At 36.7% G+C, this 26,868-nt stretch overlaps 1 protein-coding gene across 5 annotated transcripts in view; it reads right to left on the bottom strand.

Moving 5' to 3' along the window:
- Window positions 1-26,868, bottom strand: part of ANO3 (anoctamin 3) — a 420,117-nt gene that overhangs the window by 136,145 nt on the left and 257,104 nt on the right. The window contains exons 1-2 of one of the 5 annotated variants that reach the window (XM_044258979.1): window positions 22,169-22,406; window positions 19,659-19,708 (exon numbers count right to left, since the gene is read on the bottom strand). The exons of 3 other annotated variants lie outside the window; for them this stretch is intronic. In XM_044258979.1, coding sequence (XP_044114914.1) covers window positions 19,659-19,685 — 27 coding nt within the window. In that variant the 5' untranslated portion in view covers window positions 19,686-19,708; window positions 22,169-22,406. Of the gene's footprint in view, window positions 1-19,658; window positions 19,709-22,168; window positions 22,407-26,868 lie in introns of those variants that run through there. One more of the 5 variants, XM_044258980.1, reaches the window with a different exon arrangement.

Below are 26,868 nucleotides of genomic sequence, written 5' to 3'. Positions count from 1 at the left end.
GCCTCTGCCTTCGGCTCAGGTCATGGTCCCAGGATCCTGGGATCGAGCCCCACATCAGGCTCTCTGCTCGACGGGGAGCCTGCTTCCTCCTATCTCTCTACCTATCTCCTCTGCCTACTTGTGATCTCTGTCTGTCAAATCAATCAATCAATCAATCAATCAATCTTAAAATCCTATCATTGAATGTATACATAGGACACTCTAAATACATGCTTAATGACATAATGCATAAATGACAGAAGTAAAAAAAAATGTAAAATATTACAGACATGCTTCTTCTTATTACTCTTATTATTATGTGATGTTATTAAGTAGGGATATAGAGGAGAGAGAGGAAATTCTAAAGAGGAAGCCCGCTGTGCACAAAAAAAAGGAGGGGGAGGTTTTAGAAAGATAGCTTATTAAAGTAAAGTGCTTAATGAGATTAGGTCATTGTAATTTTTGTTAGACTAAATACTTGGTATTGTGCCCATAGAGCATCTTGTTGACTTAATTTTTATTGAATTAATTCAATTAATGTTTACAAGTTGGGCAAAAATCATTTACTCAAAACTTCAAATCTGGGATGCCTGGGTGGCTCAGTTGGTTGGACGACTGCCCGCTCATGCTCTCTCTCACTGTTTCTCTCTCAAATAAATAAATAAAATCTTTAAAAACAAAACAAAACAAAACAAAAACTTCAAATCTGTTTCTGTCAGGCAGACAGAGCATCTTCCGGTTACATTTGCCTGGCCTGCTAGCAAGCTCCTGCTGGTGGGTCTGAGTTAGATAATTGTCGGTTTGCTTCATTAATGGTACTCCAACCATTCACTGATGAGGTTGCATTTTAATGTATCAGATTAGCATATTTTATGGTATTAGTTATCTATTGTTGCATAAGAAGCGTTCCACAAATTTAGGAGCTTAAAACGATGCAGATACATCACTTCCATTTCTGTAAGTCAGGAGTTCAGGCGTAGCTTAGCTGAGTCTTTTGCTTGGAGGACACAAAGCTGCAACCAAGGAAGGAGTCAGTGTGGAGCTTTACTCTTATCTTAAGGCCTGACTAGGGAGAATCCACTTCCAACATAACTCAGATTCTTGGCCGAAGTCATTTCCTTGTGGCAAAGGAATGAGCGTCTGACTTCCTGCTGGCTGTTAGCTGGAGGCCACCGCCGCTCCCAGAAGCTTCCTACAGTTCTTGACATGTGGGCTTTCCCAATAGGGCTAAGACTTAGATCAAAAAGAAGAGTCTCCAGAGTGAATCTGACAGCAAGATGGTTTTGTACAATGTAACAGGGTCAGAGAAGTGGTATCTCATCTCCTTTGCTTTACTCTGGTGTTTGGAAGCAAGTCATAGGGAAGAGGATGATGCAAGAGTATGAATCCCTGGAGGAAGAGATCGTTTAGACCATCCTAGAGTCTGGCCATCGAAGTAAGATTTATAAATTAGGCCAAAATTAAAGAACTTATTTAAGGGGCGCCTGGGTGGCTCAGCTGTTAAGCGTCTGCCTTCAGTTCAGGTCATGATCCCAGGATCCTGGGATAAAGCCCCACATGGGGCTCCCTGCTCTCCGGGAAGCCTGCTTTTCCCACTCCCACTCCTCCTGCTTGTGTTCCCTCTCTCATTGTGTCTTTCTCTGTCAAATAAATAAATAAAAATCTTTTTAAAAAGGACTTATTTAAAAGTTTAAAAGTTGACTTTAAAAAGAAATCATGAAATACTGTACTAGGGAAAGAAGGCTACAGTCTCACTTACCAAACTTCCCCATAGGATAACTAGGGGATAACCTATCAGTTTGGAAACAGCCATAACAGAGGATATAAAAAAAGAAAATGGAAGGAAATAAAAGAATCTGGGTTTACTCATAGTTCTATTCCCTACTTTCATGGCTGTAGACAATCTCAGTCCATACCAAGAATCAAAGCATGGGTGCTATGACAAATAAAGGCCCTTTGTAGCTCTGACATTCCATGACACTTCTTCTTTTCCCCAAATTTTTCTCCAGGAAGTTATTTTCTAAATCCTCTAAGGGTTTTTCAACTAACTCTAGGTAGGGATTTTTTTTTTCTGTACAAAATGATACATAAATATTGGGCAGTTGAATTCATTGCTTAAAGTATTTCAAAGGTCTTTTCAGAAAAAAAATTATAAATGACAATTGAGATTTGTTTGACTTCAACTAAGTAAGTAACTTTGATATCATGAAGGAGAAAATAGGAGACAGGGAGACAGGGGTTCTCTTATTCCAAAATGAAAAGCAGTCTGATCTACCTCAATGTTATCAAATTTCCTAAGTTGACTGGAATACAAAGCTCATACTTTGGGACGTGGCACTCTTTTTGACCACGAAATAAAGCATAAAGGGGAAAACGCAGAGATGTAAAGTACTCCCAGTAAAAATCTAGCTCCACGTTTCAGAAGTAGGGCATAAAAATAGAAAATCAGGGTTGTGATTCCAGTATTATGGCAAACAACATAATTTCAAAACCCTGATGTCATATAATATCTAGAAATGATAGATAAAATAAAATATGCATCTATTCAAATTCTAGAGGAATCAGCAGGAACATATGTATAACTTTAGTTTCCAAGTAGAAAAAAAAAATATGTAGAAAACCGTAACACATGCTGATAAGTTAATAGTGTGGCTTCTCTGGAGGAAGATGTAGAAATCAATTTTAAAAAGAATAACAAAAATAATGGAAAAAAACATTGATAAATTGTAAAATAAAACTTCTAGATAATTAATAAGCTAAAGAAAATTCAGTAAAGCTAGGAAAGGAAGTGAAGATATAGTTGCTTTGGTAAATAATGCTGATTCAGATAAATTAGATATTGGTGTAAAAAAGTTATTCATACTTTATACTATATTCAAACATCAATTTTAGTTCAGAAATAAACCCATAAAGTTATGATCAACTGACCTTCAACAGTACCAAGGCAAGTCAATGGGAAAAATGTTCTTTTCAACAAATGGTGCTTAGGGCAAATGTATATCCATTTGCAAAAGAGGTGGGATCCCTGTCTTAAACCATATACAAAAATTAACTCAAAATTGACCATAGACCTTAATGTAATGAAGAAAAGTATACAATTATTAGTCTAAACTATATGAATAAATATGTGGGGCCTTGAGTTAGGTACAACACCTTAAGTAATAATTTCTTAAGTACAACACCAGCATAAATAGGAGTATATAAAAATTAAATACTTTGTGCTCCAAAAAATATGCCATTAAGAAATTAAAAAGGTTGGGGGGGTTGATGCCTGGGTGGCTCAGTCAGTTGAGCAGCTCACTCTTGATTTGGTCTCAGGTCTTGATCTCTGGATCATGAGATGGAACCCCGTGTGGTGTTCCATGCTTAGCAGGGTTCTGCTTTTCTCCTTCTCTCTCTCACCACGTGCCCCTCCCCTGCTTGTGTGCTCATTCTCTCTCTCTCTCTCTCTCTCTTGCTTTCTTTCTCTCTCAAATAAATAAATAAATCTTAAAAAACAAAGAAAGTGAAAATGCAAACCACAGAATGGGAATAATATTCTTAAAATATGTCTGATAAGGGACTTACATTCACAATATATAAAAAGCAATAGAAACCTAAATAACCCAGCTAAAAATGGATAAAGGATCTGAATACAGATTTCTCCAAAGAAGATATACAAATGGCCAACAGTCCTATTCCCTAAATGAAAATATTAGGGAAATGCAAATCAAAACCACAGCGAAACATCACTTCTCACCTATTATGATGGTTATAATCAAAATGCCGAACATTAAATCAGAAATGGGAACCCTTGTCCATCACTGGTGGGGATGTAAAATAGTGAATAAGCTTTGGAAAACAGTTCAGCAATTACTTACAATGTTAAACATAGAGTTACCAAATCATCAGTTTTACTCCCAGGTATATACCCAGGAGAATAAATCCACACAAAAACTTGTGTGTGTGTGTGTGTGTGTGTGTATTCATAGCAACCTTATTCATAATAGTAAAACAGAATAAGCAATGCAATGCCTGTAAACATGACAAACATGTAAATAAAATGTGATAATATGTAATATCCATATAATGGAATATTATTTGGTATTAAAAATGAATTAAATACTGACACATGTTATAACACAGATGAACCTTGATAATCTACAAAGTAGAGGAAGCTAGTCACAAAAGACCATTATTAAATGATTCCACTTATATGAAATTCTGTAGTAGACAAATAAATACAGAATATATGTTAATCATTTCCTAGCGTTGGAGGAGTGAGTGGAATGGAAAGTAACTGCTAATGGGTACAGGGTCTTTTGGGGGGTACAGGTTTTCTTTAAAAAATATTTTAAAATGGATATTACAGTGATGGTTGCACAAACCCGTAAGTATACTAAAATCATTGAATTGTACACTTTAAATGGGCAATGAATGTATGGGTATGTGAATTTTATCTCAATAAAGCTCTAAAAATCAATTACAGATGGATTATTGATTTTAAAATGCACGAATATATATATATCTTCTAAAAGCTGACATAAGAACTCACAGTAGGTGAATATTTCTTAGACAGGACTCAAAAGAAAAAAAAAAGATACATAAACTTGCCTATACTACATGTTAAAGTGTTTGTTCATCACAGCAAGACCGGTATTGTGAAAATGCTCACTATCTCACATTCACTATAAAGTTGGTCTCTAACTGAAAGTCTAAGTATGGTTTTGTATACATGTATGCACTTAATGAGCTAATAATCTTTATATTATATGGAAGATCAAAGTGTATTTGATAGGAAAATCTTGAAAAAGAACTAGGTAAGTGGGCATGTCTTTTAAAATGCTAATATTTGTTACAATTCTATAGTAATTAAGGCAGCAGGGTATTCATGCTGGAAGAGACAATCTAAGAAACAAAATACAGATCCTAGAAAAAGACCTACATACAGAGAACTGAGATGGAATTACAAATACATGTACTTTTCCTGGATAGGTAGATGAGTCATTTAGTGACACTAAAAAAAATCTTTTTTCTTGGAACAATACCACATACCTAAAAATAAAAATAAAATAAAATAAAAGTTTTAACTATTTCAGACAAATGTGAAAAGCAAAATTTTAAAACTTTTACAATAAACTATAGACTATTTTGATGATTTTAGTAGACAAGTAGTTTTATGTGTTTGTTTTTTGCATTAAAAAAAGCCTCTAGGTCCGTATATAAGATAAAGCTACGATTAGTAAGCCTACCTTCAAATAAAACCTTTGTACATTAAAAGATCATAAAGAATGTGATAAGGCAAGCTTTCATTAGAAGATATTTTTCATGACTACAACCAATAAAGGAATAGTCTCTAGGATATATAAATAACTTCTTTAAATCAGTGAAAGACAAAAAATCCAACAGAAAACCAGTGATGCTATTAATAGGCATTTAACAAAAGAAGAAACATTATTGCATTATCTGGAACAGAAGATTAGAAACATAAAACTTCTCATCAACCAGGATTGAATAAACAAACTGTGGTGATACATTAATGCCATTCTTTGTGTAGGCACAGGATGAAATATGATGTATCTGCTCAAATAGCTCTTAAAGAGGAGCTCTTGAATTTTCAAAAAAGCAGTATGAAATACATTATATATTTCTTCAGAGTTTAAAAACCTGAAAAGCAATACTCATTATTGTCCCAGGATAGATAGATTGATAGGTAACATAGGTGATAAAAGTACAAAAATATTCACAAGAAAGCTAATCACCAAAATCATAAGAATGGTTACACTGAGGCAAATTGAGGAAAAGGATCAGGAAGTATTACATGGAAGTCTTCAATTTTGTCTGTAATAATTACTGGGAAATAGTTCCAGCAAATAATTCAGATCCAGCAAAGCTCAGTGTTCAATATAGCTTGTTATAGCTAAATATGGTCTAATAATACAGTTTTCAATACGCCTGAAATATTCCTAGTGATAATAATTCAAAAGATCAGCATTGCTGTTGACCCTTGTAATTAACAGCTTGGGATTATGTATTTGTTTAGCAGTTAAAATCTTACTTATAACTTGACCCTCAGTTTCCTCACCTGTCTAATGGGAACAATGACAATCTTGCATGCCTATTTCAAGAATTAAATGCATGAAACACTCTATGACACTTAAAATGACACACACTATAGTTATTATAATCAAAGACATTTAAACAATAAAACTTCAATTTTAATCATGGTCGCTAAACCGCACACCCCCTTCAGTTAACTATACTTGTGTCTACATTATCATTTTTTTAAATGAAATATGGTAAAATAAGCTTATCAGAGCTATTAAGCTGAATGTATTTGATCGTTCAGAAGGAATCGTTCAGAAGGAATTCCATGAGCTCTGTTAAAAAGAAAACCACAGGCCCAAGATGTCATCACTTAGGTTAAGGTCCCAAGTCAGTAAACAAAGACTTATTACCTAACTTAACTGCTGTTTAACCCAACATTGCATACACATCCTCCTCCCCAAGAATTAACCCTTTACTAGTCAACATGGGAACTTCCTGGTCAGTGCTAGGTAATTTACTAATAGACAGCTTTCATTCCCCTTAGGAAGGTGATCTGTTCTGTTCTTTCTCTACCTTTAAAAACCTTTCCTTTCTGTAGTCCTCTGAAGCTGTCCTCTACTTGTTAGAGGGGATGCTACCTGATTCATAAACAGGTTAATAAAGCCAATTAAGAACTTCAGAATGTAGTTGGTTGAATTTTTGTTATATAACAGGTCTCAAGGGCATCATTAGGAACAGATGATGACCTCAGAGCTCATATGTTGAAGAGATGCGAGCACTGTCAAGTCTCCCGTCAGCCACCTACAACAACTTAACACATAAACTCTGTTTTAATCCAGCCTGAAGTTATTCTGTACTTCTGGCAGTGATCATTTGGAAATTAAAAAAGCAAATGCAAAACCACTTAAGAATTTACTGTAAGTGTGAGAGTGAAGATTTTTAGACTAAAAGATCAAATTTTAAATGCAAAATAAAATCAAATACCATTTTATAATAAAAGCGTTTGAGGAAATTAACTTTGTAGAGAGTTTGAAAAAAATCAGTAACATCAATACATTTCTTGCTATTGTGAATTCTATATTCTCCCTTACACAGCTCTTTATTTTAAATTTTTTAAAAAATTACTATAATTTTTTTTAGTAATCTCTACACCCAATATGGTGCTTGAACTCACAACCCCAAGATCAAGAGTGTCATACTCTTCTGACTGAGCCAGCCAGGAGCCCCAGAGCTCTTAAAACAAAACAAAAAAAGGGTGTTCATAATGAAAGGCAACTTGATGATTTCCAACACGTGTTTAGGAAAGTGATTTAAAAGATTGGTAATCTCACAAACCCAGCAGAAATATTTTTTTAAAATGCTGAACTACTTCTAGTTATTGGAATTAGTCCTTCCTACGAAAACAAACAAACATTATGCGAAGCAGAGCCTTAAAAATTATTAAAGAATTCACAAGATAGTGAGGAGTTGCTAGGTCAATTCAGAACAGAGTAGAAATCAGAAATAGCGAGGTAAGCTGCATACCTGAGCACATAGGTCACTTCTACCCTCAAGGACATTTGCAGATCGCAAATGTAGGCTTTTGTATTAGCACTTTCCTGTATATGGTTGCCAGGGGTACACAGGTGAATAAACCAATCAGCCTAGTTTTTCTAAGATATTTTTAGGACACGTCAGAGTAAATGTACCTAAAATATTAAGATATTCTCTCCTTTTGGCTCTGGATTCATAATAGATGAAAGGTTTAACCGATGCCTAAAAGGAATGGGAAGCTCAATACAGAAAAGCCCCATTTTAACAGGGCAGGTTGAATTTACTTGCAGTTTTGAAATGCGAAATAAAAATGTCAAGTGAAAATATAGAATAGGGTAAAAAATATCTCTGAACCTCGGTAGTGGCCCAGAACCTTATCCTGGTCAAAGGCTCCTGTTTCACTTGAATATTTAACTTGAAATGGCAGAACTACTGATCAGGGTATCAGATTTTTTTGGCACTGCATAAATGGTTAGTATCATCATTGGTGTCCTTGACCATACGTGGAAATTAGGAAAACTCATATAATGCTCCAAAGCAAACTATTCTATTATTCAGTGTTTAACTGAATTACATTCACTAAAAAGGCGTTGGATAAAATCTCCCATAACCTTCACACCAAGGTGGGTTTGATCTGATGAGAAGAGTATTGGCTTCTGCAGAAGAGATGAGACTTGTGTTCCTTACATTTGCAGAAAATTATTTCTCATGACCCAGCAGTCCACTGTTCCTCTTTCCTTCTCCTTAAAAGCTCTATCAATAAGACAAGAATCTCTTGAGACCAAGCAAGCAGAAAACAGATTATCAGACAACTGATTTTGCTAACATCATACAGCAGATGACCTTTTCACATTGGCTACAAATAATCTACTGAGCAAAAATAAATCAGGTCATGTTGGAAACTTTGGAAAGTTGGCATTGAAAATATATCATAGAATATTAATGCCTATTTTGCCATGAGCTTAGTTCTTTCTAGCTCCAGAGCTACTCTTGCTGGATATTGAAAGAGAGAGAAAGACGAATTCTATGGTCCCCATGAGTTTCATTTAAAATTATGGTCCTGGCTATTTGTATTTGTACAGGCTTCTCCAGTGTTGGTAGGTTAGTCTCTTAAGCTCTAGAAGGACAGGTCAAGATAAAACCAATGGTTTTTTAATCCTTCTTTGGTAATAGGTAGTATCCCAAGAAAAATACACATACTTACATATTTGTACAACCATGCATATAATAATTTCAGAGAGTTCACAGATGCCCTGGGCTCATGTGTGGGCCCACTTAGAGCTCTCTGGACACCAGGCAAAGAACTGGGTCAGGTGCCTTTGTCCGCTAATCTCCCTTAGCTGGCCTTGTCAGAAACAAAGTTGAATCTCTTAAAGCAAAGCCTCTAAGCATGTTGGATACCCCATAATTAAGTTAACAGGGCAGTCATTTGAATTTATTTTAAAAATGGACATCAGGGAAGGTTTACAACATTTCCTTTTCCCCTACTAATATTTCCTTTTCAGAGACTAGGAAAAACTAAGGCACAATAATGGCCCGTGTTTGAAACTGAGGTCACTGAAGACATTCGTATTTCTTTAATTCTATGAAGACAGCATGATTTATAGTTGGAGCACCGGAGATGAAGACTCAGTTCTGCTTCTTATCTCATGTCACTGTGCCCAAAAGCTTAATTAAGGATGCAGCATCTGTATTTATGAAATGGTAATAATAAGGCCTATTTATTCTCTGGAAAATGTGAAGATGGTGGCTGAAGTATGTACAAGAACTAGCAAGAATACCAGACTGCCTAGGTTCTTGATGAATGATGACTGTCATCTGAAAAGTGATTAGACAAGATACAATATGGCATTGTTTATCAACCTTTAATCATACATCTCCATTTTTGGCCATAGTCATAGACCACTTATTTAAAATGTTTTCTTTAACTTGTACTTTTTCTTAAAAAAAAAAAAAAATAGCCTTTGCCGAGATAATATTAACCTAAAAATTAGTAAGCTTAATGTGCTGGTTATTTTTTTTTCTCAACACATATTAAAATAAAGTCCTATCTTAAAAATGTTTAGGTCATTGTGGTTCAGTTTAAAAATTATTTTGAAAACCATGCTTTGGCAAACACGTAGTTGTAACAAGCTGCTAATGCTTTGCTTTAATCAGATGTAATCTGGGTTTATAATTTTCATTGGAAAGAGCAAGATTTGAGACACTGTGGTTGGAGTTTTATTGGTGGAGAGGGAAGAAGGAAATGCCCTAAGGAGGCTAAGGGGTAGTGCCTTTTGCATCTGACATTTAGCCAGAGATTTCTAGTCCCTGGGGGCTGAGAGCATGGAGTAGGAAGACAAGAGGCCAGGACAGACATCCATGAAATTTAAAATCTGATTTAAGAAAATGATCTCAAGTCCAGAACTGGGTTAACTTGTGTCCTTCCTACCATGTAAGAGCTTCATCTCTAGTCAATGGCTGCAGTGTTCTAAAACTGGCAAAAAATAATAGATAGCTCATCACTTAAAAAACAGAAATAAGAACATAAGGTAAGAATAGTCAAGACATTTTGGAAGGCAGAAAAATTGACAGTATTCTGCTGATTTACTGATGCAAATCTTTTATAACACACCTCTGTTTAGAAGCTAAACGCAGGATTGTAATTCTTTGAAGGATGTGGAAAGCCATTACACCAGAGCTTATCTTTTATCCAATAATGCCCCTGAAACTACCCACAGCAGTCCTTTTCCAGCATGTTTCTATATAGACATTAAACAAATATGTCAATAAACAAGGATGAAAACAAATGACATGCCATGAAAGTTAGATTACTTAAACTCAAGAGGTGCAAATTTCATGAACCTAAAAAGTGCACACACATGCGCACACACACATATCTACTGTACTTAGTCACATTCTATAGGAAAAAAAAGGCAACTATCATTCAACAAATCTCTTTTTAGCTCCAACTCAAACTCAGACACTTGTTCAAGTGACTGGATACAGAGATGAACAGCAATCAGAAGAATGAAATGACTATTAAAGTCATGCCCTATATATTCCAGTTTGAACAAAAGAAGTTTATTAATCACCTATAATGTGATGCAAATTGTGCCCTTTTCTTTACCTTAGCTATTTCTTTCCATCACATGGAGGCGGACAGATCTGGATTTGAATTCTGACTCTGCCTCTTAACTAGCTAGGTGGACTTGGATTTTACTAACTTTTTAAATTTTATTTTATATTATTTTTATTTATTTATTTATTTTAAGATTTTATTTATCCATTTGACAGACAGAGATCACAAATAGGCAGAGAGGCAGGCAGAGAGAGAGGAGGAAGCACATTCCCTGTGGAGCAAAGAGCCCGAGATGGTGCTCGTTCCCGGGACCCTGGGATCATTACCTGAGCTGAAGGCAGAGGCTTTAACCCACTGAGCCACCCAAGCGCCCCGGATTTTACTAACTTTTGTGTTCACTGATTTCCTCATTCATAAAGGAGGAGACAAATATTCCCTACACTATAAAATTATGTGCTCTCCAACAAGTACGATTTAGTGTTCCGTCCTGGTTACTATTTTAGGCATGTGTGAGAAACAGTGAACAAGACAGACACACCCTGCAGTCCAACCGTGTGGATCAGTGAGTGGGTTTACGGGAGAGTGTTTAGTGGGCAGTTTACGCAGTGAACAGACTACTGTAATTACTAAATGATGAAACTCCGAACAGGCACCAGAATGAGGAATGCATCTGTGTGAAGGCAAGTAGTTCCATAAAACAAATGGCAGGGATTAAATCACCAAGTAGCTATCTGGCAAAATGATAAGCATTTTTAATTATGCTTTTATGAAGTTATAACCAAGTGCTGCTGCAGAAGTTCAATGTAGGAAGTTATCGTGCCAGCTGGGGCTAAAGAAAGGTAGTCTTACTGAACAGATGGGTTCTCCTAATCAGGTACCATATTACAAGTAAAGTGACTCTTATGCATGCAGAAAGAAAAAAGTTAAAAAGAAACTAATTAAACTATATAAATGAAGAGAAAAAAATCTAGATCATATGGTGTCATAACTACTTAGGCAAAAGCTTCTATGAACATTCACACTAGAAGCAACAAAGAAGAGGGGAGGTAGAGTTGGGAGGCCTACACACCCCAGTTCCCTACCTCGTTAACAAGCCACCAAGGCTTAGCCTCATTCTAATGCCTCAAGTAGAACCCAATTTTATCAAACACCATTTTAATTCTAGATGCCCAAGCTACTCCTATGCCACGGTCCAAAATCAACATATACTTGTTCATCCAGACTGGAAAAAGAAATCGCAAACAGAGGGGACCCCTGTTCTTTTAATGACTGATTGAAAGGTGACATTGTTTGGCTTTAGAATTTACAAACAATAATTTAAAAAGATATTAAGCTGTACTTAGGAAAAAATCAAATATCCCTAGTGTAACTCACTACTTAATAGATAATGTATAGGTAGTTAAATACTTTGGCTTTGAATTTTTATATTTCTGCTTCTTTTTAAGAAAACTTCATAAAATTATAAATTTTAAAGCAGGGCTGCTCTACGCTCAGGTGCCGTTTCGTAGAAGGAGGAAGTAGAAATGGAGGTGGGAGCTACATATGAAGGGTAGGTTAAGATTCACCTGTTTTCCACCCAGGTGTGAAGAGGATATGGATGAACTACATCAAAAAGTAGAAATTTCTTCTGGTTTCCACAGCCAACAGAAAAGGTGAAGGAAGAACAGGGACAGTTATGTGTCCTTATGGTCTCCTGGTAATGAAGCCCTGTGATTCCCTGCTTCTAGTCTCTGAATTACCCATCTTTATACTGAGATCTTTCCTTTTTCGAAGCAGCCCACACCTGCTCACGGGACCCGATTCTGAAACCTTCGGGAATTCTGAGAACTAGCACACTAGTATCTTAAATAGACCAATATGGGGATCAGCAGATGCTTTTATTTATTTTTTTTTAGCCCTTTTACCACCATTGTTTATTTATCTTAATGTATGAAGACACAGAACAGGCCTTTGTTGCTTACAACTGTTTATGTGGTGCTTAGTCTAGTATATGCCCTAAAGCGAGTGTATACAAGCCAGATAAATCAGACAGGAGAGTTAGCAAATACATGGAATAATTCATTTCAAAATCTATGTATGACCCTTAAAATCATAACTACTCAGCCTTGTAAAAATCCCCAAGTGGATGGTGTCTCTATCCTACTACTTCATAATTCCTTTATGATAAGGAGGAGATGCACAGGGATAAGTTATTTATATATGAGGGAAGGCAGAGTAAAACATGACTTTTTATAACAGTCTCTGGGAACTCAGTCCACGTCAAGCCAGGACATCTCCCAGTTGGGGGGCAGAGCTGCTCACAGCACACTAGTTTAAACAGGTTAAATAATCTGCTTTCTGAGCAGAGTTTTGGTGAGCTAAGTTCTGAAGGTGCTTTTCAGCTTCCTGCTATTCAAAACCACCATGGTATAAGAATAGAGAATACAAAGGGGTTCAGGCTAAAGATTATTGTGATTCACTTCTTGGAGCCTTTGGAAGCCCAACAATTGTACAGCACCAAAAAATCCCTGCAAATCAGGCTGGGGTCTGCAGGGCAGGGGCAACCACATTAAGGAATGGTGACCGAGGAGCACATAGTATTAGGGGTGATTCTTAATAACAGTGTTCAACAAATGTCAGTCTAGACAACTTTTTCCACTTAAAGCCTCCCCTCTTGTCTGCCTGTTTTGACCCAGTACCACTTTAAGACCCTGTCAAACAAAGATGACAGATTTCAAGGCCCAAGTTCCACAAGAGTAGTAGTTTCTCTAACCTCTGCCCTGCCCCAGGATCTCTTTCTTTTTACAGATGGCTACTTTAAATCCATTAATAACAAACACTCTAGTCCAATGTCAAAAATGCCAGTTGTATCTGCAAAACTCTAAGATTCATGTCAGGATAAGAAATTCCTTGAAGGCAGTCTCCTGTGCTTCTCCTTGTTACCAGAGGAAGAACTGCTTACCTAAGAAGGACAAAAATGAGAATTCACATGTATAAGCACGTAAACATTTTGAAATGTTTGGCATTTGAAATGCTCTGTCAAGCATTTGAAGTTTTTTTTTGTTTGTTTGTTTTTTGCATTTGAAGTTTTGGAAAATACGGCTTTCCAAGGCAGAGGCCCGTAAAGGAAAAGCATAAACAGTTACAAATAACGTTATGTCCAGAGACTTCAATTTAGGAATCCTAAAAGCATTCTCTTTTAACCATTTAATCTCCACTCTTTTTTTTTTAAATTAAAAACTTCCTAAAAAGTATTAGACTTACTGATGTGCACATATTTAATTTAAAAAGGCAATATTAAATAAATTTTAGACAATATAACATACACATGGAACCCAATTCAAGGTATACATGAATTTTCCTTACATACAGCTATGAAAACATCTGAAGTTAGATAATTTCTGAGTAGGATGTTTTTTCAGACACATCTATAAAGCAGCTGTATTCAACTTCCTTCTTCGTGAGAGAATGAAAGATAAAAGAGCATATTTGTAAGTATTCTATAAAATCAATCCCAAGTGATGAGCATGTAATCCCCAGAAGCTCCCATGATCCAAGAGACACTTAGCAGGAAGAGAGAACTGAACACTGTTTAATCTTTAAATATGTATTTTAATCTTTTAAACATATTTCTTAGGCTGTGTTTGCCTTTTCTAAATTTCTCAGAGCAACAACCGATTCCTGTTTTCTTAACAGGACTTCTTCCCCCATTCTCAGTTTCACATCCTCCATTTTCTCAGGTGCCTTATTTTGTTCTCTATCTTCCCTTTCCATCAACTACTTGAAGATAAATCTTACCGACAGGGCCCTACCTAGACACTATCAAGGCCCTTCAAAAGCTTATAACCATTTGTTTGGTGGTACAGGGAGAAACTAGCATTCTGATATTCAACAGGTTAGATCTCTTTTCTTAGGTTATATACCTATAACGGATAGCATTTATGAGCTTCCCTCGCCCTCTTTACTTCCCTCCCCACCTCTCCTCACAAAATCCCATCCATGGAGAGCATTAGTAAATGAAGCATAACTCATCACCCGTAGTGTAGAGAAAAATGAGATGTTTCACAGCACCACACACTTCTTCAGACAAATCTCTTCTCCAAGATCATTTTTTTTTCCTTTTCTTTTCTCTTTTTCTCTTATAGGCCTAAAAGTTCTAAACACTTGCCTCCTCCTTTCTTCTTTTCCTAATCCCAATCTCCCTCTCATTCTCAGCCTGGAATCAGACCACCAAAGGGATAAGGCCAGTCTTGCCACCCTTATGACTGTGTGTCCTTGGACCAGTTATTTAATCTCTCAAATCTTCAACTTCCCTATCCATAATAACATGAATCCTTTTTTCTTATTAAGAAATTGAGCAATTACTATGTGCCAACACAATTCTAACTTTTTAAATGAATATTCATTCATTCCTCACAAATACCCTAAGAGGTAGGTATACTAACTGCCTCCATTCCCCCATTTTATCTCAGATAGAGGAAATCTGAGGAACAGTCAATTTAACCCTTTTTCCAATGCAGCTTCTAAGAGGCAACACCAAGATCCAAACTCATGGGTCCTAAGTCCAGGAGCCAAGTTCTTAACTCTTCTTATACTGAAAGGCATATAACTATAAAATGTGCTAAGAATTATTATCTATTTCACAGATGTTTATTACGGAAAGCCCTATGTACTCTTTGATACATATTATTTGTCAATTGCTTTTATAATTTGTTACCATTTTTAATTCTTAATTTTTACCAACTACTCCTCTCAGTCATATGAAAGACCAACATCCTGATATCATCAACAAAAGATCCTCGAATGCCATATTCACTCTTCAGGGTCAAACAGAGGTCTAGTCCATAATCTGAAAAGTTCCTTAAGTAGTAACGTAGCCCCAATTGCTTTAATGATGTCTGAGTCCACCCAGCAGCCGCTCCGTTGACTGAATGCAATCCAGCAGTGTGTGTGTGCAAGGGCAGTTAAGACAGCAGGATGTCACAAAGGTTTGAGTTCAAGGGTGTGAGGCACTGCGTGCTCCTGAATAAGACATGTTCCATGAACCCATATTGTCCCCACATGCACAGTCTTTCCATGGCCCAACACAATGTCCTACACAGCCAGGTGTGTCTCTTGCCTTGCCTGCTGCACACACATGATCTAGTCCAGACTCCAAACTTTGGCTCATGCTGCTCTTCCAGTGGTTTCAATCCCTACTCTGCTCTTAACAATTGTTCTTTCCAACTCTCTCTCCTTTTTTTTTTTTTTCCTGGCTCTGCCTTTGTTTTTCCAATAATACGTATGATCAGTACAAAATACAGAGAGGGAGTATTGCTACAGGGAACAGCTCAAGGATAATTGCCAGTACAAGCTCAGAGTTCCATTTCTTATTCTTTCCTTTTTCTCCCCACAAATACAGATGTAACAGCATGTGTGTGTGCACAAATATTTATATGATATATGCAATGCAATATATAACACAGGGATGCACACAGAATTTCATACATATTGTTATAAAATCTGTTCTTACTCAACAGGATATCATAAATATCTCTATCAATCAGGACTTTTTCAGTTCCAAATGACAGAAATCCAGCACAAATCAGACAACTATAACTTCCTCTAGCCATAAAAGGCTTTTTCTGCCCACAGGGGAAAAATTATTCAGCTCTCTCCCCCTAAAAAGTCCAGGAGTAGAGCTAGTTGGCTTCAAAAACATCTAGTAGAGGAGATTCAAATGCAGTTGTCAACATTTCTAACATTGCATATTTTCCTTATCTCTGCCTATTGTTTTTATTTGTCTTTTGTTTGTTTTTTTCTGCTTTTCTCATCCCTTCCCTTTAAAAATGACTTCCTTTCTATAGCTGGGGAGGGAATATCATTCTTTACAGTTCTTGCAGAACATCCCTGAGAGGAATTCAGCTTGAGGATTTTGTCTTTATATATCCCTTTGGTTGCAATCAAGAGGATGGAGAATTCTGATTGACAATCTTAGGATAAGGAAAGAGGGTCTGCTCCACCTGAACCACAAAGGAAGTGATGTTTTGGTAAACAATAGAAGTCCATTGGACATCTTTATTTCAATAAATGAAATTTTATATAATTTCATTTGAGTTAGGCCAAAAACAAAGTCTGTTCCAGGTAAAAAAAATGGGTTATTTTCATCTTGCTTTAGTGCAAAGAATACAGATGAGATTAAGGGTACATGATATGATATTGGGGTTCCCTGAAATTTTCCTAGCTCTTCAGGGAAGAGTGTCCATGGCTTTGTTGTCTCAGCAGCTTGTGTGCACTAGATCTGCTGGGTCAGGGAATCCCAGAACCAAGGGCGGAAAATACCTCAATTTTGTATTTTGATGTTTTATTTATTGTTGTGCCATTGGCCCACTTGAGGATGAGTGGTTCAGGCTGGCTTAGTCGAACTGCACTGGGAAACAGCTGAACAGTGTTAAATAGCTGAACACTATTTTCAGTTTTATGGTTGGATCATTATTTATTTACATCTGACTGAAGGATATTTTGGCTCGTTTTGCTAAATTATCCTTTGCTATGATTCATAATGATGTAATAAATATCTTGTTCTTATAACTCTGTTAATGTCTCTAAGTATTTTATTAATACACATTCCTAGAAGTAAAATTACTCAAAAATTTTTATCTGAAAACAAGCTTGATTTCCTTTTCTCCATAAACTTTATCTTAACTCTTGAAAGCCACTAATAACTTTACTCCCCCTACGGTTCTAATATTCTCTTTCACGTTCACTGATTTGACAAGTTTATCGTGAGTTCCTGTTATGAGTCAGGCTCTGTGCAAGGTGTAATGTAATTACAAAGAAAAATAATCCATGATCCTCATCCTTCAAGAGAGAGTAATTTAGTCAGGTAGACAAATAGCAGGAACAAATAATTACAATTTGGTGTGATTTGTGCTAAAAGAGGGGTGAGTACAAGTGCCATGAGAGCAAAGATAAAGGGACCATCCAGACAAAGAGAACACATCTTCATTCAGTGGGGATATGTTCTCTTCAACAAATGTTGCTGGAACAACTAAACACCCAAATGTAAGAGGAAAAAAAAAAAAAAAAAGAAGAAGAAGAAGCAGCCAGACATAGACTTACATGCTTCACAAAAAAATAATTCAAAATTGATTACAGACCTAAAAGTAGTACACAAAATCATAACACTCCTAGAAGGTAACACTGGAGAAACCTCAGATGACCCTGAATATGGTGATACCTTTTTAGATATAATACTTAAGACATGATCCATCAAAGAAGTAATTCATAAGCAGAACTTCATTAAATTTCTGCTCTGGGAAATATGATATATCAAGAGAAGAAAAAGACAGGTCACAGACTGGGAAAAAGTATTCTCAAGTGACACAGCTTTATCTTTTTGGATAAAGGACTTATCCAAAATAAACAAAGAACTCTGAAAATTCAACAATAAAAAAAGACAATTAAAAAACAATATGTGATCCCTTAATAGACACCTCACCAAGGAAGATGCAAAACGACAACACATATGAAAAGATGTTCTACATCATATGTCATCATGGAAATGAAAATTTAAACGACAATGAGTTACCACTCTACATCTTATTAGAATGGCCAAAATCCAAAACACTGAAAACAGCAAAGGCTGGCAAGGATGTGGAGCAACAGGAGCTCTCACACACTTTGTAAGTACAGCCACTTTGGAAGGCAATTTGGGGATTTTACTAAATCCCCAAAACTAAACATACTCTTACTGTGTGATCCAGAAATTGCTCTCCCATAATCCCACTATATGACATTGTGGAAGAGACAAAACTATGCAAACAACAAAAACACAAATAGAAAGATCAGTGGTTGCTGTAGAGGTAGGGGGAAAGGCTTGGAAGTGCGGAAAGATGAACAATAGGCAGAGCAAAAAGGATTTTTAGGGCAGTGAGAATTCTTTGTATGACACTATAATGATGGCTATATGGCCATTAATATTTGTCTACATCCATAGAATGTATACCACCAAGAGTGAACTGTAAGATAAACTATGGACCTAATGATCATGATGTGTCAATATAGGTTCATCCTTGGTAACAAAAAAAAAAATGCACATTTTGGTGAGTAACATTGACAGTGGGAGAGGCTATACATGTGGGGGCATAGGGGGATACAGGAAATCCCTGTATCTCCTGCTCAATTCTGTTGTAAACCTAAAACTCCTCTTTAAAAATGTCTTTAATAATATGTGATTCAGTTCCTGAGAAATAAATAGGTAGAGGGGAAGAAAACTCTAGATGCAAAGACAAAGGGCATGGAAAAAGGAGAGTATATTCAGATTTATTAGGGTGTTTGTTGTGGTTGGTATCTGGAAGGGCTGTCAAGCAGCATAAAGGATAATCCTTACTGAAACATTTGAGACCTATTGCTCTTATTTCCCTATTCTTCTCAATAAACTGCAAACTTTTTGAAGACAAGAACTGGATTTTATTCATTTTTTATCCACTATACTTTGCATCGTTTCTGGAATTCTATGTGTGCATGTACACACACACACACACACACACACATACACACCTGACTGAATTAATCATTCAAATTATGATTGTCTTCTCAAAGTCAGCTTTTTCTTTCTCATTAAGTATTTTAATTTGGAATTTTATGCTAATGGGTCTCTTTTCATATTGCATTAAAAATAAAAGGAATAAAAATCACCTGTAATCTTACTATTGTAATTGGTCTCTCACACATGCACAATTATAATTTTGCTTTCAAAGCTGCTTTCTTTTTATTTCCTTGACATGTTTCCATGTCATTATAATCAGCCTCAAGGTGATTTTTTGAATAACTGTCATCTCTGTGGTTATATATCTAATGGTTTCCACATTTTGATATTAGAAACTCATGCATCCATCCCAACTACAACTGTAGCTAGCTAGAGCATAGTCCTCTTTCGATTGGAAGGCTGTAATATCATCCCCACTTTCCACCATCATTCCCCCGCCCTCAGGAACAGAATGATTTCATGAAAACTGAAATCTGTTTAAAACCCTTAAAAGTGAGAATGAAATCCAAACTCCCCATCATAAGCCCTTACAGCATTGCGCTTGCTTACCTCTTTCTCTCCTTTCATTTCGGCCATCCTGGTGTTCAGTCTCTGTGTTCCTGCCACACAGGCCACATATCAGTTTCTCAAACACACCAAGCTCTTTCCCACCCCAAGGCCCTCCTCGAGGGCACTCTGCCTGGAATGCCTTTCTCTCACACTTCCCTCCTCAGCTGATCTCTCATCTTTCATTTCTTGTTTTTAATCTCTTCTGAGAGATTGCCCCAAATAGCATCCTTTCCACTACCAAGGACCCACTTTAATGTACTGTTTACAACTTGTAAACAGATATGTGGGTTGTTTTACCTATCTATTTTTTGACTCCCCTACTAGACTACAAACTTTGCAAGGGTAGAAATTTTGCATGAATATGCATGAATGCATTTCCAGCCTTAGTACAGACACTGGCACATGGTTGGCTCCCAAAATGCGGAGTCCACTGGAGATGCTAAGAGAAATTTTGAAGCAGTCATTCTCAAATGTAGTGCTAGCATTGGGAGCATCAACATCATCTGAGAACTTGTTAGAAATGCAAATTATCAGGCTTCAGCTGGAATTATTGTTATTGGAAACTATGGGGGTAGAGCCTGGTCATCTGTTTGTTTTTTTAAGGAGCGCTACAAGTGATCCTGCTATTCCCAGTCTGAGAACAACTGCTGTAAGGTATCTTGCTAGAATAAAAAACAAAACAAAACAAAAACCTACTTTGTTTAGAAGTTGCTGCCTCCAAAATTTCTTAGAATGTGAGATACAATGATATACAGTATATCACTTGCATATCACTAAATATAGTCTCTCATTTTATTGAAGAAAAAAAGTCTCCAAAAGAAATTTTTATATATTTAAATCTAATAATTAGTGATAGTCCTGCTTGTAAGTTTACTTTTAAGATAGTAAAGCATGCATATTTCTTATGAATATGAAGTATAATTATGTACATAGCACACACTCTTTCCTGAAGAGTCTTCAAATACACAGCTACTTTCATACTGATGGCTGAGTATTAATTCAGTTAAATTCAGGTATAATTATGGAACATTTGCGCTTCCTACTTCTCTCAAGATGGTTCAAACAATGAATTGATCTGGATGATTTATCTGACACTTTGCCTTTGAGTTGAAATTTTCCATGGTGATTTTAGTTTTCTTATTTAAGGGGAATCATTAGGTTTTCACATTTGGAATGTGCTATAAAACAGAGCTGGCTCATTGAGCAACACAGTATCAACGGGGTCACAAAGAAGATAGAAAATTCATCATTGAAGACAAGACTTCAGACTGGATCCCAAACACCTGAGTTACCTAACTTGCAGAAGTGGATAAATTGTGGCTTTGAATACCATATGATAAGATAGAAATATCCACTAAAGGAGTCAAAATTATGAAGCAGGTGTAAATATTCTTTTAAAAAAGTTAAGGAACTAAAAAGAGAGACGGACGAGAAGCAAAATACTGATTGAATTTCTATAATGTGACAGGCAGCTTTTTAGGCTATCTTCTATTATTCTTTCCACCTATTTTTATTTACTCAGAATCGAAGGTTTTCTGGTTCAGCTAAAGAAAACCAAAAGCCAAGCCTTTCTAAGTAGAACAGTCTGTGATGGAGCATACGTTATGGTTTTCGAGTGGGTTCTCAAAGAAATAAACATCTTTAAAATATGTGGGCTTTAAATATGATCTTAGTAATTTACTTCCACTAAGAAAATATATTTGAGTATACCTTTCCTGCTCACTGATTTTAAAAACTACATAAGCACTCTTTTAAGTGCTTACTTTTCTTTAAGAAAAGGACACTTATTTCCATATCCATTTTAAGTGCTCGAACCATAAATGCAGATTTAGAAACTGAATCTCTGATCTCCAAAGGAAAGCAGTTAATATTTTTAAACAAAGAAATTAAAATGAAGCCTGTAGAATGGAAACAATAATAATTTTACCACCTTTAAAACTGTGAAAAAGTAAAGCTAGCAGGTTGAAACATTTTGTTCCATTGCTTAAATACAGTGACTTTCACAGCTTTGTCACTTGTTTACTTTAACATCTTAAGCTATGAGTTATGCTTCTCTAAATTCAGATGTTTTTCTCAGATTTTCTATTTTGACGGAAATTATTTACTAAAATATCTTGTATAAAAATAATTTCTTAGGAGCATTTTAAAAATACATACTTTTACAAATAATTGTATTTTATATATTCCTGAATCAAGAATTAATTTTACAGTAGAATTTGTGAGTAATGACTTCAATGAAACCAATAATCAAATGCATTTAAAAATAGTCAAAACTTCAGGAAGGTGCCATTTGTTTTACATGCAAGATAAACACAGATGCTCACAATGTAACAATTTAGATCATATATTTTTTATTTTTTTAAATGCATTTCTAATATTTTGAAATAAGAGACACACTCATCCCCAATTCTGAAACCAGTATCAATTATTCTTAATTGGCCTCTCTACACAGTTTTAAGAAAACAGAAAAGTAATACAGAATTCCTAGATGGATGTACTTTGAAACATACCACGGTCAGAATTCTGGGTTCAGCTGCATTTGGAATCCTTCATTGCTGACAACAGAATTGCAAATGACAATCTTCTTTAAAGCACTCTTCAGCATGACAACAGAAAGTTCTCCCTTCCACTGCCTGCTTTTTTTCCATTAGCTGGAGTGTTACATACTGAATGCTGCATGAAACATTTGACTGGAGGGTTTTTAAACAACTCTTTAAATGCCTGAGTCTGAATAATGATTAAAAAAAAACACCCTCATCTCTTTATAAGAACTTCTCATTGGTTTTTTCTTTTCTTTTTTTTTTTTTAAATTGATTTGAGAGGGTTGGCTTGAGGGTGGGGTTAGAGGTTCCTATGTCATTGGTTAATAGCTTCTATGGATGATTCACCTAAGTGACATTTAGTCATATAATGTCAGTGACATTTTGATAATTTTACTGTCAATTTTTAATAATCTATTGCACCTTCTTAGGTTATTTGAATGAGTTGGGAGATTAACATAAAAGGTGGGAGGTATGTGTCAGTTTGAATAATAGTGGTCTGGCAAAGAGAACTAACGTTTTTATTGGTGAGCCAGTAGATGTTTTTGATAGCCAAACGGTGTTCACTAGGATTTCCTTTTCTTTCTTTTTTTTTTACCCCCAGCTTTTCAAGGAAATTTGCCTTATTTTCTTATTCATGGTGGAAAGCTACAATAGAAACCTTCATGGTTTCTGAAAAATCCTGCATCCATTAAACTTGGCAATATGCATCATACTGGCTCTGGGCTGCATATAGTGAAGTGATTATAATCTGAGAGCAATAGAAGTACCTTTTACCTAAAAATAAATAAACAAATAAATAAAATTGAGATTTTCGTCCCTCTCTGGTTAACATTCACATGATGAGATGCAACAGAAGATTACATTTATTTCTGTCAAGAAAGCCTCCACAGGACAGCTTGTAATTGGGACTGACAAGACACTGAAGAAACAGCCAACTACTGGATATGGTCTTGGATTAATCAACGTACTTAAAAATTGATTTTCTGGTTAGCCACAAAATAGGAAAGTTTAACCTCACACAATAGTTTGAAATCTTTAAACAACAAAGGGTAGACTACTATAATCTCTGTGTTTAAACTGCCTGTGGGGTCAAGGGATTAATCAAATTGCCCAGGTGTGCATGACAGAGACCCTCGATCTGAGCTCTTCATTTGTATCTTATAAGGAATTCAACAGCAACGACTCAATTTTAAAAAAGTCCACAAGCATCAGAAATCATTTAATACACTTGATGAGGGAGCACGGGGCTGGCTGAAGACCAAACAAAAGCTGGCGCCTTGCATCCCCCTCTCCATCCGCTCCCCCTCTGTCATATGTGTAGCATCCCTCAGGCAGCCCTGACTGCCATGAACAATAAGCAAATAGTTAACTTGCAGAGCTCACAATCCTGCTAGACAGGAGTCTCCCTTGGCTTACAAATGTCCTAAATCTCACTAACAAAGGCGATTGATAGCAGGATTGTGCCATCCCACCAAAAAGTCTCCCAGCTATCTTAATGTTAATAGTTGGTCTAAAGACAACATTGATCAAGCCGCAAGGGCAAGGCCTCTGGTAGGCCTCTGACATCCTGGCACCTTGTAGGCCCTCTTTAGCATATGAAAACTCCGTTGAAATCTCCCTTCCCCTCACCTTCCCCCAACTGCAGGATACATAACCTGCCATCCCTCACAACCGGGGGCGGCTGCATCTCTGCCTGCCCACGGGTCCTGTCCCCGTGCTTTAATAAACCACCATTTTGCACCAAAGATGTCTCAAGAATTCTTTCTTGGTCATCGGCTCCGGACCTCAGCCCACCGAACCTCACCTAGTTTCTAGAACTTCATCACACTGATTTATTTTTGTTGATGTTTTCTTTTCTTTAAAGAGTGACAGCTGCTTGAAATATTCGTATTTTGATGGGCTCATTGGGTGAGATTAAGAAGTCTGCACGTTGGTGGGAACAGAGGAAAAGGACATGGGAAGATGGAAGGGTGAGAAACGGCACAGAAGGGAGGCGTATTTTATAGTTTAAAGGATCTGAGCACAGGCGTCTCCGTTTTATTATATTTTTTCTTAAGCATAAAATATTGAGGAAAACACAAAATTCATGGTCTCTAGTGCATAAGATCATTCATTCCCCAGTAATGTGAACCTATTCTCTAACTACCTGTCTCATGGCTTCTACAGGCCCTTGTGCATACCTCCATTCAGTATAACATAGCCAATGTGTCACAGTGTGATGGACTCTATACAATCCCCAGCCATATACGAACAGGGAAATCACTTGGTCATTCCAAGCCTCCATTTCCACACCCATGAGATGGGAATAAAAACAGACTCCACCTTTTTAGAATGGTTGTGACGCTAAAACAATACAGGCCATCAACAAAATCCCTGAATAGTCCTTAATAAAGATTAGCCATTGTAGTTATTTAATATTAGCATTATTATTTTTTAAATTTATTTATTTGACAGACAGAGATCACAAGTAGGCAGAAAGTCAGAGAGAGAAGGGGAAGCAGGCTCCCTGCTGAGCAGAGAGCCCGGATACTGGGCTCAATCCCAGGACCCTGAGATCATGACCTGAACCGAAGGCAGAGGCTTTAACCCACTGAGCCACCCAGGTGCTCCTAATATTAGAATTATTATTATTAATGTTCCAACTCCTAATCCTGTGTTCCTTCCACTACATACATAAACTGGAGGGCCTGGAGGTGGGATATTAAGGAGGCAAATTTGACTTTAAATGGTTCGAATAACATTAGTTTTGATGTGGCTTCTCTGCCAGCCTTCATGTCTAAGCAGAGAACTGGTTTGATGTGAGCCTATCATTGACCGAATGTATAAATGTCAAGTAGAACAATTATCTAAACAATTTAACCGGTATGCTGACACACTAATTTACTGAGTTTACTTTCACATCCCATAAACACATGCACAACGTCTGCAGACAAGTTACTGCAGCTCTCATTTTAGAGCTAAGTACTCCAGGGAGGCTGAGGGAAAAGATCTCCCAAGATGAGCTCTTAAGTTCTCATGGAGAAAACCAGTAAGTTGCTGATTCAGGAAGCCTCCTATAGGGCTTATTACCTAAACATCAGTGTCAGGAGAAAGAAAATATCTGTGCATCTTGTTTGTTTACTTGTACTGGCTATGAAATAAGACTTCCTATGTAGGCATATCTTTTCCTATATAGCTTCCAAAGAAACTAAAGACATCAACCTCATCAAATTCATCCCTCACCTAAATCTACTCTCATAATTAAAATGTCTCCATGTCCTGATTTTTCTTTTCCTCCAATTTATTTATTTTCAGAAAAACAGTATTCATTATTTTTTCACCACACCCAGTGCTCCATGCAAGCCGTGCCCTCTATAATACCCACCACCTGGTACCCCAACTTCCCACCCCCCCCACTTTAAACCCCCCAGATTGTTTTTCAGAGTCCATAGTCTCTCATGGTTCACCTCCCCTTCCAATTTACCCAAAAGCACATACCCTCCCCAATATCCATAACCCTACCCCCCTTCTCCCAACCCCCCTCCCCCCAGCAACCCACAGTTTGTTTCGTGAGATTAACAGTCACTTATGGTTTGTCTCCCTCCCTATCTCATCTTGTTTCATGGATTCTTCTCCTACCCACTTAAGCCCCCATGTCAGAACATTTCATCCCAAAGCAACAGAATACACATTCTTCTCTAGTGCACATGGAACATTCTCCAGAATAGATCACATCCTCGGTCCTAAATCAGGACTCAACCGATATCAAAAGATTGGGATCATTCCCTGCATATTTTCAGACCACAATGCTCTGAAGCTAAAACTCAACCACAAGAGGAAGTTTGGAAAGAACCCAAAAACATGGAGACTAAACAGCATCCTTCTAAAGAATGAATGGGTCAACCGGGAAATTAAAGAAGAATTGAAAAAAATCATGGAAACAAATGATAATGAAAATACAACGGTTCAAAATCTGTGGGACACAACAAAGGCAGTCCTGAGAGGAAAATATATAGCGGTACAAGCTTTTCTCAAGAAACAAGAAAGGTTCAGGTACACAACCTAACCCTACACCTAAAGGAGCATGTCCTGATTTTTTACCCCTCTGTTCTACTGTTCTAGACATAACTGTTGAGCTATTTTTCTTTCTTTCTTTCTTTCTTTCTTTCTTGATAGACAAGGGGGGGTTCCCATTCTATATGGGAGATGCATTTGAAAATATTTCATCCACTGATTATTCTGTAACCACCAAGGAATATACACACCTTCTCCCTTATGGTTACTTTCCTGAAGTTTAGTAATATTCAGTTGAAACAAACTCCTTGCCTTTTTACTTAGTTAATTATTGATGCAAAAGTAAATTACAAACAGGTCAACCGATTCGTAGGATCTTGTGGAGTAAAAAGCAGAGAGGTGCCTGGGTAGCTCAGTCAGTTGGGCAGCCTCTTGATTTTGGCTCAGGTCATGAGATCAGGGTCGTAGGATCAAGCCCCTCATCAGGCCCAATACTCAGCAGGGAGTCTGCTTCAAGATTCTCTCTCCCTCCCCCTGCTTGCTCATTCTTTCTCTCTAAAATAAATAAATAAATCTTAAAAAAAAAATAAAGCAGAGCTACCTACTTCAGAGCAATGTTTTAAGGGTTTACAAAGGTGTGATTAATATGCAGGTATACATCTTACAGTTCACTG

This window comes from Neovison vison, chromosome 7, assembly GCF_020171115.1.
Source record: "Neovison vison isolate M4711 chromosome 7, ASM_NN_V1, whole genome shotgun sequence".
Lineage (NCBI taxonomy): Eukaryota > Metazoa > Chordata > Mammalia > Carnivora > Mustelidae > Neogale > Neogale vison.
This window is presented reverse-complemented; position numbering and strand designations above follow the sequence as displayed.